We start from the raw sequence: 17,758 nt of genomic DNA on the forward strand, positions 1-17,758 counted from the left end.
AAAAACAGGCCGTCCATCACTCATTAGAGTAAACATGCTCTGGGTTGCCTTCTCTGCAACCAACTCCCAAACATGTCCCAACTGTTGCCTTCATTGCAACATTCTTCCGAGTGACACAGTCCGCCCCCACAAGGAACCAACACCGTCCCTTTTGAACCCATGGCCCCTCCCACAGGCTCACCGTCAACAGGTGACACAATCAACTCCAAACCACATTTCAACATAAATGTAATTTCCTCAAACATGAGGAAACTATCTGCACCAAACATACACAGGTTAACTACCTCTTAACAGTCATTCCCCATAATTAATAGACACAAAATAAATAATAAATAATTGCATGGTTCATTTTTAGGAATTTAAAACACGGAAGTGATGCAGCTCCGTCTTTTCTCCGAAATGTTTGGTGTGTTGTGTGTGCGTGTGTGTGTGTCGGCTGTCAGTGGCGGAGTGAGTCACTCATGTGATCCGCTCCGTCACAGTTGGTAAATATGATGTCCTCTATTGTTTGTTTTTATGTTGTTTTTATGTTTCATGTGGAACTCAATTGATGCAGGTCTCCCTTGTAAAAGAGATCCGTGATCTCAAGGGACCTATCTGTCTAAATAAAGGTTTGAAATTAAATGAAATGAAAATGTTCATATGAGTGGTGTAGCAAGGCAGAAGCGGCCACAGGGCTCTTATTCCCACTGGGGTTTGGCATGGCGCACCATGGCTTGGCAAGGCTAGGTACAGAGGTGGGATCAGGACCTCACCCACTGGGAGGCCTGCGTAGAGCTAATTGCTATCCCCATGCGGCAAACCTGACCTCACGCAGCAGCACACGCGTAGTAAGATCCAGAGGGATACTAAGACCTGCAAAATGGTATAGAGAGAAGAAAGTGAAGAAACAGAGAAAGGTAGAAAATGAGGCTGTAGGCTAATTTAAATGATCATTTTCTGCCTCTGTGCTGTGTACAGAGGGCGGAAGTAGCATTTTGTTTCAAATTTTAAACAATCATTTTATTTGAAGACACATACAAAGACAAATATTGTGATGATTGTTCTGAAAAAGTAAATACACCTATGCGAAATACCGGTCTCTTAAAATCAAGACAGAGTATTGTGCATGAAAATAATAATTTGTACCGTTACCTAAAGATTAATCCAAGATTGGCAAGAAATCTCTTAATCCACATTACATTTTAAGACTATTACACCCCTGTTAAAGATTAGGTAAACAGGTTCCCATGCTACATGCTTTAATACATGGCTGTGAAAGGATTAGCTAAAAAGCACTCGAGAGGAAAAATCTGACCCATTGTGAATACTAAGAGCATTTAACCCCCTGCCCTCACACAGCTTGACCCTTTTCAGCACGCCACTTGTCATACTGGAAAACCACTTAAAAACAGCACAATGGTGTAATGTATGAGTATTGTCATACTAAAACTCTCTTAGAAATATTTGTTCTAAATAAGTGATCATGAGTGAAACCCCTTCATTGAAGATAAAAGTGAGTGAATTTCATTGATGTTTAAAATGAAACATCAATGACATGTTCTCCTATACAGTAAGCCCGACCACAAGATAATTAGTGGGCCAAGGAATGAGTCTAATGTGGGGGTTGAAAGACCAATTCTGAATGGCATCAAGGTGAAGACCTGTTTCATCTGTCGTTGTTTGATGAGAGATTGGATCTCAAAAAGACATGACAAAACGTAATGATGCGAGAAGATAACTGGACCCAAGTCAATTGTGCTGTTGATCCAAAAAAAAATCAACAAAGTCTGCATCCAACAAGTTAACGTCTTGAGAGCTGGTGATTGTTTTGATCAGATAAAACAGTATTATTTCACTTTTTTCACTTATCCTTCACTTAAACACACAATCTCAGAAAATACAGTAGAATGTATTTTCCCCTGATCATCTACTTACATGTATGACTGGTCAATTATAATACAAGAGATCATTTAAAATGTGCCAAAAGACACAGGGGGAATATACAGATCTATGTGCAGTGAAAAGTGGTTGTGTACAAATAGAAACATATATACTCACCTGCTCATTCAGAGAGAGAGTCAAAACCCCAAAGGACCCTGCATATCTATTATTCTCTACCCACGCTCCTGACTTCAGGCCTCCCACTAAGAGAAGGCAGACTGTTCTCACAACAACTGAAAAGCAAAATTATCATCTCAATTCTTGCAACTTGCAAAGAAAGAGGAGCAGAGGGAGAAATAATAACAAAGAGCTGTCATTTATACCTGTTCTTCTTTTGCTCATCATGAAAACTGGATGCGCGAGTCATCTTTAAAGCTCCTCGCAGACTGTGAAAGAGCTTTCGTCAAGATGCCAATTTGACTGTGATAAATATGTAGCAAACAGCATTCAAGTCATAAAATATTTCATGTTCAGAAATATCCTGCACGGCTTCTTACATTAAAAAAGGAATATATGGGTATGCGTGGAACACTTGAATGATCCAGAAGTATCATTTGCACATGGGTCCTTGTAAAAACAAAACAAATATGCAAAACAATATAATAAGGGCCGCAGCTGCATCGAGTGACACAAATCTTAATTTCCTGTCTTAATCTGTAATGTGTGGTGACACGTTATTGGACATAATTCACCTTGCTTATTGTGTTGCCACACGGACCCTTTAGTGGGGAACACCTGTGGCTTTAGCTGCCATTCCTGCTAGCTCATCAGGCAGAGCAGTGCATGTGTTAACCTCTCTGAAAGTAATGGATAATAAAGATTGGAACTCTTTTCACGGCACTACACTGGTGACCCTGACTTTTCCGAGAAAGTTTCCGGAAAATTAACGAACATGGCTGAGCGCGATGTTTTCATAAAGCTGCCAGAATTCTGGGAGCACACCGCGGAGGCATGGTTCGCACACGTGGAGGCACATTTCGCCTGCCGACAGGTCCGTGACGGGGACCTAAAATACTACCATGTGGTAGCAGCGCTGGGGAGCTCCACGTCGTCCAGGTTGGTGGGATTCATCGCAGCCCCCCCACATCATGGCAAATATGAGGCGATTAAGGCCCTTCTCCTTAAGACATTTAGCTTATCTGCTAAGGAGAGGGCCCGCCAGATACTTGACATTCAAGGCCTAGGAGACAGCAAGCCATCCCAGCTAATGGAGAAAATGCTAAATCTGCTAGGGGGGGGAAGATCCCCGTATTTTATTCACGGAGATTTTCCTGCGTCACTTGCCTCCCCGGGTACAGACGGCGCTGGCCAACACGCCTGTCACGGAGCCCCGTGCTTTGGCTGAGGAAGCGGATCGTTTTTTCCTGGCTACGCAACAGCCCGGGGCAGAGACGTTAGCTGCGACGCTCAGCGGCCCACCGGCAGTCAAGAAAGCGTGGCGGAGGCCGGACACGGCTGTGGCTAGCCGGCGTGGAGACGCCGGAGAGTGCGTTTACCACGCACGTTTCGGGACAAGGGCGAAGAGATGCATCGCTCCGTGCAGCTACAAACCCCCGGGAAACGGAGGGGCCGGCGCTCAGTAGTGGCTCTGAGCGTCGGCGGCACGTGCAGGCTCCTCTTCGTCAGCGACAGCGTTTCGGGGAGCCTGTTTCTGTGTGACACGGGCGCTCAACGGAGCGTAGTTCCAGCGTCGAGTGAAGACGTCGCCCGTGGGGGGCACGGACCGCGATTGACGACGGCTAACGGCAGTCCCATTCGCACGTACGGCGTGAGGCCTATGTGTTTGTGCATCGGAGGACAGCGTTTCAGCTGGGATTTTGTGACAGCGGACATTTCTTTTCCCCTCCTCGGAGCGGATTTTTTGTGTGCTCATGGACTCTTAGTGGACGTTAAGAATAGGTGTTTGGTTGATGCCTTAACGTTTTCTTCCCTCGTGTGCACACTTGGCAGCGCAGCGTACGACGGGCTGTCAGGCTCGCTGTCAGGTGCAGACACGTTTCTCAGACTGTTGGCCGAGTTTCCAGACCTGTCGCTACCCACCTTCTCTGCGCTTACCACTAAGCATGGCGTGGAACACCACGTCACTACCGGAGGGCCTCCTGTCTACGCCAGGGCCCGGCGGTTGAACCCTTCTAAGCTGGCTGTAGCGAGGGCGGAGTTCGCAACCATGGAGCGCCTGGGTATTGCCCGCCGCTCCGACAGTCCTTGGGCTTCCCCCCTGCACGTCGTTCCCAAATCAAACGGCGGGTTCCGCCCGTGCGGGGATTAACGCAGACTCAACGACGCCACTACGCCTGACCGCTATCCGGTGCCGCACATTCAGGACTTTTCGGCGCATCTGGCCGGTACGGGGGTGTTTTCCAAGGTGGACCTGGTGCGTGGATACCACCAGGTGCCCATGCACCCCCTGGACATTCCCAAGACAGCAGTGATAACGCCTTTTGGACTTTTTGAGTTCCTGCGGATGCCTTTTGGACTCAAGAATGCCGCTCAGACGTTCCAGCGCCTGATGGATTCGGTGCTGCGGGACCTGCCGTTTGTGTTTGTTTACCTCGACGACATACTCGTCGCCAGCGCTTCAGTGCAGGAGCACCTGTCCCACCTCCGAGCCCTTTTCACACGGCTCAACGAACACGGATTAATCATCAATCCTGCAAAGTGCCAGTTCGGGGTGTCGGACATCGATTTCCTGGGGCACCGCGTCACCAAGGGCGGTGCGACACCTCTGCCAGCGAAGGTGGAGGCTGTTGCGGCGTTTCCTCGCCCGCTCACAGCCCGGTCGCTCCGTGAGTTTCTGGGGATGGTGACTTTCTACCACCGTTTCATCGCCCGGGCCGCACACATCATGCGGCCGCTGTATGAAGCGTTGAAAGGCAAGACCCCCGTCCAGGAGATCGACTGGACAGCAGAGGCGGACGGCGCTTTTGCTGAGGTCAAGACCGCGTTGGCTCAGGCGGCTTTGCTGGCACACCCATCATCTACGGCTCCCATCTCCATCACCACGGACGCGTCAGACTACGCGGTCGGCGCAGTGCACGAGCAGTGGGTGGAGGGCGCTTGGCAGCCGCTCGCCTTTTTTCAGCCGCCAGCTGACGCCTAGAGAACGCAAATACAGCGCCTTTGACCGGGAGCTCCTCGGACTTTATTTGGCCGTGCGGCACTTCCGTTTCATGCTGGAAGGCCGTGAATTTACGGTGTTTGTCGACCACAAGCCGCTCACCTTTGCCATGTCAAAAGTGGCGGAGCCTTGGTCGGCACGTCAGCAGCGGCAGCTGTCCTACATATCGGAGTTCACTACGGACATTAAGCACGTGGCTGGCAAGTCGAACCTGGTTGCTGATTGCCTCTCCAGGGTCGTCATCGGTGCCGTCCAGTTGGGCCTGGACTATACTCGCATGGCGGCAGACCAGGTCACAGATCCCGGCGTCCAGGCCCTGAAGGTGGAGAGCGCGGGGCTGCGCTTGGAGGACGTGGTGTTCGGCGACGCGGGCATTACTCTCCTGTGTGACGTCTCTACGGGCCTGGCGCGGCCTGTCGTCCCTGCCAGCTGGAGGCGTCCTGTGTTCGAGGCTGTGCACGGCCTGTCACACCCCGGCGTTAAACCTTCGGTCCGTTTTGGTAGCGGCGAAGTTCGTTTGGCAAGGACTGAAAAGGGACGTGAGGACTTGGGCCAGGGAGTGCGTGGCTTGTCAACGCGCTAAGGTGCACCGCCACACGAAGGCCCCGTTGGAGCGTTTCCTGGTGCCTGAGAGGAGGTTTGATCACGTCAACATTGACCTGGTTGGTCCGTTGCCTTCCTCTCAGGCGTTTTCCTACCTCCTCACCATGGTGGACAGGACGAGCCGTTGGCCGGAGGCGGTTCCGCTCGTTTCGACATCAGCCGCAGACGTTGCCCGGGCCTTCATTGCAACGTGGGTGTGTCGTTTTGGCACCCCGTCAGACATTTCCTCAGACAGGGGCTCTCAGTTCACGTCCGAGCTCTGGAACGCTGTGGCAGGCGGTTTGGGGGTTAAGCTGCACAGGACTACCGCTTACCACCCTCAGGCTAACGGTCTCTGCGAGCGCTTTCATCGCTCCATGAAGGTGGCCCTCAAGGCCGGCCTTACGGACGGTAACTGGGTCGACAAGCTGCCCTGGGTGATGCTGGGCCTGAGGACCGCACCTAAGGAAGATCTGCAGTGTTCTACAGCGGAGATGGTCTACGGTCAGCCGCTGAGAGTTCCGGGGGATTTCCTCCCAAATGCATCGGCTCCCTGGTCGGCGTCGGCCCAGCGGGCTTTCCTGCGTGACGCCGCTGAAGCCTTTGTTCCGATCCCTACTACTCAGCACGGTACTCAGGTGTCCCAGGTTCCCGCAGAGCTCCGCTCGGCGGAGCACGTGTTCATCCGGCACGATGTGCACAGAGGCCCCCTGCAGCCCCCTTATGATGGGCCTTTCCGGGTCTTGGAGCACGGGGACAAGCACCTGGTGGTCGACCTGGGTGGCAAGGCCGAGCACGTCTCGGTGGACCGGGTGAAGGCTGCTCACCTGGACTTGGACCAGCCTGTGGTGCTGGCTTGACCTCCGCGACGGGGCCGCCCCCCGGCCTCGTCCCCTGTCACGGATTTAAGACCTGTTGTTCCGGTCCCTCCCCTTCCGGGGGCCGCACAGGCGGGAGTTACTTTTCCGACTCCCGTGCTCAGGAGTCGTGGGGGTCGGCGTGTCGTTCCTCCCCGCCATGCTGATTTTGTTTATGTGTGAATTCTGGGGGGGCTTGTGTGGTGACACGTTATTGGACATAATTCACCTTGCTTATTGTGTTGCCACACGGACCCTTTAGTGGGGAACACCTGTAGCTTTAGCTGCCATTCCTGCTAGCTCATCAGGCAGAGCAGTGCATGTGTTAACCTCTCTGAAAGTAATGGATAATAAAGATTGGAACTCCATTCTTAATACACCGCCTCCGACTCTCTTTTCACAGCACTACAAATGTCTATTTTAGCCTGAGTTGTTTTGTCCCTGTTCTGTAGCCCAGCTGTGCATTTCAGTATAATAGAGGATTCCGTGAGCGTCCGTACTGTGCAATAATGAAAAACGCCCCACGCTGCAAGAGGAAATAGAAGATTTCATAATTCGTCTGAGGCCTTGGCCCTGGTTGCCGGTCCATGGAGAGAGTCTCATTAAAACTTCTCATTAGCGACACACTGAGCTTCTGTAATGACTAAATGCATATACAAATCACCTCAGACATGAAAGGAGGGACAATAACAACGCACCCAGGCTGAATCCCCGTGCTGCCAAGTCCTCTGATAAGAGCATTTGAACTTGACAAATTGAACAGTATTGTGAAGAATGGATACCCCATTACATTCTGTAACTCACCTACTCAAAATACTGTGCACTAAACCTCGAGACCTAATCAACTGATAACCAAATATACTTTCTAAAAGGGGGACTCCAAATAATACACATTTGATCTGCATCTCTTGTGGAAAGCCATCATAAATCAAATCAATGGGCCCTTTCATCTACTGCACTGTAAATGTATTCTGTTCATTTGAATATATGAATTCTTAAAAGGGCTGTAATGGTCACACTTACGGTGTAATCTCAGACCCTTTCAGTGTGATGAGTGGCATGGTGTCATGATTGCTTGTGTTTGGTCTAGAGGTGGTGAGACTGTGTGGTTGAAGGCTTTTTTTGACTTGACATGCAATCATATTTTGTATTACCCGCCAGTCACATAGTAAGGACTGAAATGAGTGGGCCAAGCAGCATGCTTCTATGGGAAGGACAAATAAAAGTCAGCAAACGGTGCAGCACATAACTCCTCCTGTGAAACCTGTTTTTTAAAAGGACGTTTTAACAATATAGGCTACAACATTTCGCCACTGTCATGTGTAGTTTTGCAGTTTAATAAAGCTATGATTTTTTAGATGTATATATTCCCAGAGGTCAGGAACATGCACCACACATGGGGCCTCATTTATAACGCCGTGCGTAGGATTCACATGGGAAGGTTGCTTACGTAGTAGAAATAAAAACAATAGGTACAGAAATGTTCCTACATTTTCCGATTCACAAAACATTGCGTACCGGCGAGGGAAGTGCGCACTTCCTACGCCTGTTTCCCTTTATAAATCACAATCAACTCGAAATGCGGTGCAGCTTTTGCGGGCTTCACGTAACGCCCATATTTGCCTATAAATAGTCAAAGAAACGCTCATTCATTCATTAATTTTGACAGACTGCAGGAAGAAGATCGCAGGAAATGACGACAGAACAGCTAAAAAAGACATCTCACACCGTGTCAGATTTTGGTTATTTTGGGGAGGTCGAGATAAATCATATTGTTTGGTGGATGCAGTTTGAACCAGAGTAGCAGCATAGAGGTCGGATCGTCACCAACATAAATAAATAAGTGGTCCGAAAAAGGTTAATGACAAAAAAAAGACACATAGGATAGCCTAAGCTTCCTCAGGCAGTGTGTTTGTACACACTGCTTCGTAGTACAGGCCTCAGCTGTCGATCAGCAACTATATAACCATAATCCACCAGTTAATGGAAATACAACTAATGTGTTGTGTTATATTAGCTGTACAATTGACCACATATGGTGTTCTTAGTTTCCATACCTCCTGTGTTTTACGAGCAACTTATCAAGTAGGCTATTGGCGAACGGCACAAAACATGATTAAACATGATAGTATATAAAACCATGCTCGTATCTACAACCTATAGAAAAGAAAAAGGGCGTCAGTTTAAAGTGTCCTTCTGTTTACCGCATCATTTATGAGAATACATTTCTTAACAAGAGAACATATTCGAGGAGTGATCAATAACATTTCCGTATTTATTTATTTCTCCAAGTTATGTTTTGTGTGCACTGAGGAGTCTCAAACAGGCGTTTGTTTAATCATTTTAAGATTGGCTTTAATCAATGTGTGAAAATGAATTCTTCATATATGATAAATGAGAGGTAACATTATTTATGGTATTATTTCCACACATTTCTCTCCATTCTTCCTTCTGCCAAAGGTGTCGCAGTTTCTCGTCTCTCCCGTTTTTGTGCTTAGTGCGTACGCATGGGTTAGAGTTTGCGTGGAGGACCACACATTTTCCCGTCAAGTTAGTATTTCATAAATCGCAAACATTGCGTAGAAACTGGCGTACGCCATTTTTTTACCATATATCCCTTTATAAATGAGGCCCCTGATGAGCAACAACAGCAAAACAAATTGTGCAGTCCAAGCTCTGAAAGGGTAACAAACTCAGATATAAAATAAACCCATCACACTCTGAATTGATGTGAAAACGATAAAGAGGGCTCTATGTATGTGTTTGGACACATCTTTGCACAGCCTGCATGATTGCTTAACTCTGCAAATGAAACTTTGTATGAACACTGTGATCAGTTCACCCCCTTAGCTGGAGTGGAGCCTGGCTATGAATATCAATTTTGAATTCATCGGTAGCTGCTCCCTCTGACGGCCCACCTGACACAAAAGAGAATCAGCTTTCTGTTTGTGTCAGCGTTTACCAAGAAGCACTGCACGGCTCAAAAGAGTGCGCCCAGAGTCCTTACCTCAAGGGCATTGACAGACTATGTGTTGTCTAAGTTGTATGAAGGTGAATACACTGAATGTGTGTGGTAGTTGTCTAAGGAAACAAAATATTTCTAAGCTTACAGGTATCAGACATCAAATATTAACATCTACATGTCATGTTTTAGCAAAATTACATGACAAGTCTCAGAACAATCACAGATCAAATGTTAAGGCTGAGCTTTATGCTGATATAATATCGATATTGTCATTTGGGTCTAGTGATCATCTTGGATTTAGGATTTGGTCAATTTAGCATTTTGCTGGTTTTGTAGTGATGTCACTTTTCAAACATCAAACAGTTTTTACCAAGCTTGTCTTTTTCCATCATGTTCACATTACTGATGTTTATGTATCGAAAAATATCACGGTGTAGATATGTTGTGAAACAACATTCACCAAACCCTAGCATGTCGATTCTAAGGTATGTAGGCAAGGCAAGTTTATTTATATAGCACCTTTCAACACAAGGCAATTCAAAGTGCTTTACAAAAATGAAAGACATCAAGAGCATTAAGAAACATATTATAAAAGGATATCTAGAAACACTAATTTAAAAGGAATGATGTAAAATGACATTTAAAAACACTCATTTAAAAGCAAAGATGGTCAAAAATCTTTATATGATTTTCTCCAAACTGTATAGACCACACTAATTAACATCGGATGGTATTGTATGTCCTCTAACAAACACTCATTTGCAACACACAGCTATAAATGGTTCTACTCAAGCCGTGTACACTACAGAGTTTGAAAAAGGATGATTTCTCATTGAATTTATTCAGGCAGTGAAGAATAGCATGCAGCTTTCTAGTATCAGACTAATCAGGGTTGTTATTGATCGCCTGTGTAATCATCAGCCTCTATTCATGTGTCTGCCAGTGCCACTTCAATATTGAGCAATTATTCTCGACAATCACAGGTTGACTCACACCACATCTGGCGATGATATGATCGCAGGTGCTGAGGAAAATGACTCACTTCCTGCTGTTATTAACAACATTTATATTGTCCATATATGGTACAATATAATTGTGTTTTGTCTTGAACCTCATTTTAAACCCACCTATAGAAAAAGCAAGAAGGTTGGCCCTTGGTTTATACTACTCAATCTTTGGGTACTACATAATCAATGGTGTGATTACATTAATTAACATTCATGTACTCCAGAAATAATTGTTATTTAACTGCAAACACAAGAACATTCAATCACTAATGACTAAGACAATTGGTATTTTTTCAGCGCACTCATCTGACAATTTGGTCCATCAAATCCAGTTCCACTGCACACTCACCTCTTATCTTAGAGCTACCACTTCAAATGATCCAGGCAGAGAGATGGGAAAAATACAACAAAAGAGTGTGCTGTATTAGCAGTGGGAAGGCAGCAATGACACAGAGACCCCATTGCTCACACTATGCACTCATTATCTGCTGTGACTCCAGGTCTTCAATATTAGCCTGCAATAAGCACTCTGCAGGACCATCTGCTCTGCCAGCACGGGTCATACTGAGGGTGAGAGAGGCAGTCATGGAGAAGAAGGAAAAATGGAAAGAAACCCCATGCTGTTTGTAGAAATAACAATGTTCTTTCCCACCAAGGAAAGAGAATGATCATGAGAAGTGGAGTTCAAGATATATATATATATATATATATATATATATATATTAGGGCTGTCAAGCGATTACAATTTTTAATCAGATTAATCACAGCTTAAAAATGTATTAATCATGATTAATCACCATTCTAACTATGTCCAAAATATGCCATTTATTTATGCATATTGTTGTGGGAATGGAAAGATAATGAAAGAAGGCGGATATATCCATTTAACATACAGTATCTATGTTTATTATAAAAAAATTCTGCGTGTCAAAATGAAAGACAACCCACACACCTATCAATCATCAAACCGTGCGGTCTTAATTCATTACGTGTTGATTTCTATCAACGGGGGAGTACTTCAGGAAAGTCGACAGGGGGGGGCGGCGGCTAGTGGAGTACTTCGTGACCACAGAGTGTGAACGTTGTGATCAGCTGTTTTAGCGCAGTTCTCCAGTGAAGGGGGGGGGGGGGTCTCCCTCCGTAGCCGGTTGGCGTAGTTTTGGCACAATTCCGTTGTACAGACCGACGTTAACAGCAGCCCTGTCTGTGCACACGGAGACCGACTCTGGCTGCTTCTCAGGTCGATTAAATGAAATCCTTGCTTCCCTCACTTGCGTCGTTTCCCTGCGTTTAGTCCCTCCCACCAGGGAAGCATGGAGGGACGCAAGGAAACCACGAGAAGCAGGGAAATGAGTTTTAAGAGCAATGGGACGTCCTTTCCTCCGGAGCGTCACGTGAAGCGACGTCTGTTTGTGATGACGCTGCACAGCTGATCGTCTGACAGCAGCCAGCTCTGTCCCCGTTATTTCCACACACACCCCCGCCTCTGTTAGTACACATTTACTGACACAAACATGTGTATCATCTGTTGTAGATCCCAATAAATAAAATAAAATAAGAACTCATTCTCAAAAAAGATAAACGCCATTCTTAAAATGTATAAACGAACAATAGTTTGATTAATATTGATTAGAGTGCACAAAAGAAATAAATAATTGAGAGAAGAAAAAGAGATATGTTATCTATCAAAACCCAGTTAGATTAACATTCATTGGATTGCACACTTTGTTTGGATATGTAGCACATTAACATTTTAATAGCACTTAATGACCGACTGAATGGAAATGACAATAAATGAAAATGTAAAACGAAAAAAGCGATCATGAAAATGTTTCCAACAAATGAATAAAATGATTTTTGACCACTTTGTTGTTCAGATATATCACATATGTGTAACTAAATGAAACAGGAATTGAAACAAAACACGGGAGGAGTGACTCTCGTGAGGTTCATGTATTTTCTTCACTCCGCTGGGAAACGGCTCTCATGTCAAGAAGCATGAGATCAGTGCATGCACTGCATCGTCCAATCAGTGAGCGATACACAGTAAGGGGGCGGGGCGAGTATCTGAGGATTTCATCGGAGGATGGTCTGGTGGTTCCTCGATTATCGCTCCTCCATTATCGCTCCTCGATCCTCGGTCCTCCGGCAGAAATAAGAGCCATGTGACGGTACTCAAGATGGCGCAGGCAAATCAACTTCCGGTGAGACCGAGGACCGAGGAGCGAGGAAATGAAAATAGTCGACCTGAGAAGCAGCCTATGTCGTCCTGTGATCTAACCGCCTTCTGGAAAAGCTTCACAAGTACGTCAGTACGCAAATGCGCTTTGTGACACAAGTGACGGTACGCATTTCAGATTACGCACATAACCTGCGTACCAGTTATGTGCACCCCTGTACTACAGCAAAAGTATTCTCCGTCGGGACTTCCTGCAACAACACCACGCCGTTATCAAAAATGTTCTATTGAGAAGACGATCACTACGTGACAAAAGTTTTCAAAACCGTGGCTACTGAAATCAATCTTACTAACTGCTGTCTGTGCAATTTACTCCGCGTGAGTTATTGCTTACTTTAACATCATTTTTCATGGTGGGGCTAAGCCATTTCTTGTTATGGGTGTAGCCTACCCCAGCCATACCCTGGCGCTGCCACTGGTGGCACCGCGTATGGGGCGGGCCATTCTGCACATGCGTTAAATATTTTAACGCAAAAATAATTCAAAAAATGAATTACCGCCGTTAACGCGATAATTTTGACAGCACTAATATATATATATATATATATATATATATATATAAATAACAAACATTTCCCTTGGGCACAGTAGAGGAGACTAGCTCAACATACGTAGTTAGAATTGATTACTAATTAACACGGTTAATGAGGGAAGTGACAGCTACTTCCTGTGGATGCTACTTCCAAAGCACCTCATGAGCACCAAGAGGGTCATGTCATGTCTGATTAAAGATTAACTGATATGCAAGACTTGAATACTGAGCCTTTTAGGTATTATATTTATAATTGGCCTCACACACCAAAAATAGATATTGACTTCTAAACTTTTCTTTTATCATCCAAACGAGGTACAGAGTTACATCCCAGATCCTGTGTATTGGTTACGTGTGCACAGTAGAAGTAGAGGCAGGCTAAGAATAGACTAGATGCTTTGAAGCACTAATCAATCTGGACAACGATGTCAAAGCAAGTCATCCACTGCCTAACTCAAGTGTGCACACACTCGAGCATGTTCTGGGGCAACTGCTGTGTGATTCAACTAATTTCTCATTGGTTTAATAAAGCAAAATGTTCCCCGAAAATAAATAATACGCTCGTGCATTCGTAAGTTACCCTGCCTGTATATCTTACAGATACAATGTTACAAAAAATGTTTTATGTGTATCCATGTTCTTGTCTTTTCAATTGTACTTCATACACTACATGTACATTCTGTCATCTCCCAGTGGTGGAGATTCTTACCTTTTGTCTGATCTCCTCCTCCATTTTGACGGGGGATCCCAGCTCAGCCACCTGTTTAACTCCATCACTAGAAAAGCCACCGTATTCCCACAGCACATAATCCTTAGAGTGCGAGGCACCAATGAGGGCTGACCAGTGATTGGCACGACCTGGTGAAAAAAGATGTTAAAACATCATATTAGTTATTATTAAACATCCCATCCGTTCACAAAGTTGTCTATCAAATTAATATCTAAGTAGTCTGTCATTAATTCTTCAATACCTTATGATCACTTACCTTTATATGTTCCTTTGAGTATTGAATTCATACATAGTATTACATGTAAAATGATGAATTCAACAGCCTTGGGACTAAAGTGTTCTTTGTGATTTTCTCGAATTAACATTTGTGTGCATGTATATATTTATTTTATGCGGTTTGAATGATTAAAGAAACACCCTGTTAAGAATCTAATTGTAATGAGACTGAGGAAGTAATGTGGCACTACTCAGTAATTTTATGTTTGGCTTTACTGTACATGATAGGATACAAAAGGGTTAGTAATCAGTAGATAATGAAGTGGTAATAAAGGACTCCTTAGTAAATACTTGAGGGAACACATAAACAGTAACTAATATTTAAACAATTAGAATAAGTCGCTTCTCGTTGTGTGCTGGAGTTAACGCGGAAACCTCTTGAAAGTGGTCAAAATGGTTGGAACAGCCTGTTTTCTCATCAGAAACTTCTTTATACTCCTTTAGGAATTATGAGGGAAATACATATTAATGATAAATCAATAATTAAATCATTCTTGAATTGTTTCCTCACCAATTTCTTTATCACCTAATAAAAACCATGAATTATTAATTTATCAAATTGATAGGCTAATGGTTCACTAACAGTTAGTCCTTCATTTGTTCCCTTGTGACTTCTTACATTGTTGTTTACCGTATTGTAAAATCTTACCTAAAAAGATTGAATTAGCAGGTGTATAGTTTCCCATGATGATCAGTTTGGTACCTTATTCTGTTCATTGACAGACCCCAAACCCTTTTGGTAGATCATATTTATGGATATTTCAGTTAAAAAATTACTCCTTGATGCTCAGACCTACACCTACAGTGTATAACCTGAATGTTATGCTCCCTCATAATCCTTCAATCCCCTCTATCTCTATCGCTCATTATAGAAAAAAGGAAAAGTGGTTCTGTACATGCACTTTACCTTTAAGCAAACACATTTCAGCAGAGGTAGTATATATGATGATCCATCAGAGGTTATTGCACAGGCTGAAGCATATTTATATTCTCCCCCCACCCGGAAAACAGCCATATTATCCCTCTGTCTTGTATGTTGTTTTATACAAAGACTGAAATTACACATAGCTACATCAACCTGAGAGCACTATGGTGATTTTACAGCACCATCAACATGGAATGTTTGTGTCCTGATGGGTCTGCCATCCCCGGTTTTCAAGATATAAACTTCAATTGCTTACGATAGGTCCTAACCAAGCTGAAAGATAATTAGTATTATCTTTACATGCCCAACTTGTCCATGCGTCTGAACACTGTTACCGCTTATCTGGTCAAGGTGAGGATCCCTCAAATAGGTGATAACTCTTCCTCTAATCTGTATGCCCTAAATAGAGCCCTTACATTGCAGTTGTGTAAGTCACCCTTTTTGCCTTCTGCTGGTTTCCAGTGTGAGTCTGAACAAAGATGAATCACTCTGATAATCTAATCTCTGTGTTTGCAGTATCCCTGTAATAATAGATTGTGGAAACGTAAACAGTTCTTCATAGGACATTGCAGGCATGGCTAAAATGTATGTAGGACCACATTTATTTGTCACGACTTGAACATGTATTTTTGTGAGATCTAAGTAGATATGTTTGTAATTATAGATAGATGGATGATATGTCCCCCCAGAGGGATTATTGTACAAGTTATCACAGGACTAGAGGTCCATGAGGGCTGATATACTTAGTAAGCAACACATTTTGATGGACAGTAATATTTATTTGATAAAAGGCATCCTTAAACTTGACCAACTTCTATTTTGTACTGAATATTACCTCTGACTTTTTTCACCGTCTATGATTATGAATGCATTATCTGTAAATACCATTTTTCAAATGGTTAATAAATAAGTCTAGTACACACTTATTGATAATTATGTGATGAACAGTTTTCTAAAAAAAAAGTTGAATAAATGGGAAGATGTTTTCCCATTGTAGCATTATTTCTGCTAGTGCCTTATAATGACCTGTCCTTTCTGATTCTTTTAGAATGTTGCTTTACTGCAAGTTTAAATAGTCTTCTACTCAACTGGTTTACCGGTTAATGACTAATGATGACCATGATTCCACCTGCCGGAGGAACTTAGACTAGTAATGTCTATAGCATCTCTTAGGGCCTGATCTGGATGTGTTTTTAGCAATGAAAGGTGCCCTTTTTTTGTTATTGCTGCCAAAGGGTTTGTTAAATGCATTTGTGTTCCAAGTGCGTTCCATTTATCTGCCTTACAGGGCCAGCACCTTGAGAGCTCCAACCTGAGAAATGGTGAACTGAGGGAAGGTTAGTGGTGGATGTTTCTCTTCAGGCTATTAGAGAATATCAAAATACATCCTGAGTCCTGCTACCTTAATGTTTAGTATGTGCATTAGGAGACAGTGTCAACATGGTTAAAGTGAGTTGAAGATTTTTTGATGTTTGTAGTGTAAAAAAGTAGGACCAGGATAAAAAACAAATTATATATTATTTTCAAGTATTGAAGCAGCGGTAAGTCGATTTGTTGTATTGACTGTCAAGGTTATTGAAAAATATGAGTTAACCTATCATATGAGTTTGTCATCATAGCCCTTTATTAAATTCTAAGGCCATCTGCGACCCAAGCTTCCATAAATGTCTGGGCCTGGCAGGCAGGGAGTCATTGCAAAAACATAAATTGCTTTTAAATGATGCCTTTGGTTCACAGTTTTATATCCATCATCTCGTTATTTTGCCTAAGGTTGAGGCTGTATTAGTTTATTTCAAAGGTGGGTAAAACTTGAAGCCCATCTCCTCCTTTTAATGCAGTTTTAGTTGGGAATAGTGCTTGTGGTCAGTGTTGTGGCTGGTTTCTGAATTGTAATATGCTGAAATGTTTTTCATAAGCTATAAACATGGATGTACCGTATGTCCGCAACTACTACTTTTGTTTGTGAGTGCATATAAAACCATATGAAACCACTATATATTTCTTCAAGGGGAGGAAGGTGTTGGGTTGACTATGTTTACAGGAGATTGAAGGCAGCTGTTGTTTTGATATAAATGTTTTCATTCTGAACTTCAATATATTGCTTCCCTTGTGTAAGAGAAAATGGTCTATGATAGGGTTCTTCTTTATTTGGTCCATACATGAATTGTAAACTCTCTCTCTCTCTTTCTATTTCTCTATCTCCTACAACTCCCTTAAAACAAATGTGTTCCCAGTTTCCGAGCAGCTGCTGGCGCATGGGTTGAATTGCCATGCATTGTTGCATGACTTAAAATGGGGACAAAAAGGAGAAAGAACATAAAAAACTGTCAAGGTTATCATGTTGGCAGTAAAAAAAGAAAAGGTCTAGTTGGCCTGTTTTATAGTGAATTTTTGGTCTGGAATCTGTGTCACCACAATGGTCCTGTACTTTAAGGACATACCAATGTTAAAAATAGAAGGGTGACAAAAAAAATTCAGGTAGCAAAAAAGTGCCTTAATAACACTTGGACCAGAAGGGAAAAGTAAGAAAATATTTTGTGTGAAAAACACAAATGATAATAGATTATCAATTATTTACTGTTTTGAAGCCAGTGAATAATATTG

At 43.7% G+C, this 17,758-nt stretch overlaps 1 protein-coding gene across 1 annotated transcript in view; it reads right to left on the reverse strand.

Annotated features, from left to right (window-relative positions):
- Positions 1-17,758, reverse strand: part of LOC117545866 (spondin-1-like) — a 134,874-nt gene that overhangs the window by 99,019 nt on the left and 18,097 nt on the right. The window contains 1 exon segment of the mRNA XM_034215829.1: positions 13,933-14,081. Coding sequence (XP_034071720.1) covers positions 13,933-14,081 — 149 coding nt within the window.

The sequence above is a fragment of the Gymnodraco acuticeps genome, unplaced genomic scaffold (genome assembly GCF_902827175.1).
Source record: "Gymnodraco acuticeps unplaced genomic scaffold, fGymAcu1.1, whole genome shotgun sequence".
In the NCBI taxonomy this organism is placed as follows: domain Eukaryota; kingdom Metazoa; phylum Chordata; class Actinopteri; order Perciformes; family Bathydraconidae; genus Gymnodraco; species Gymnodraco acuticeps.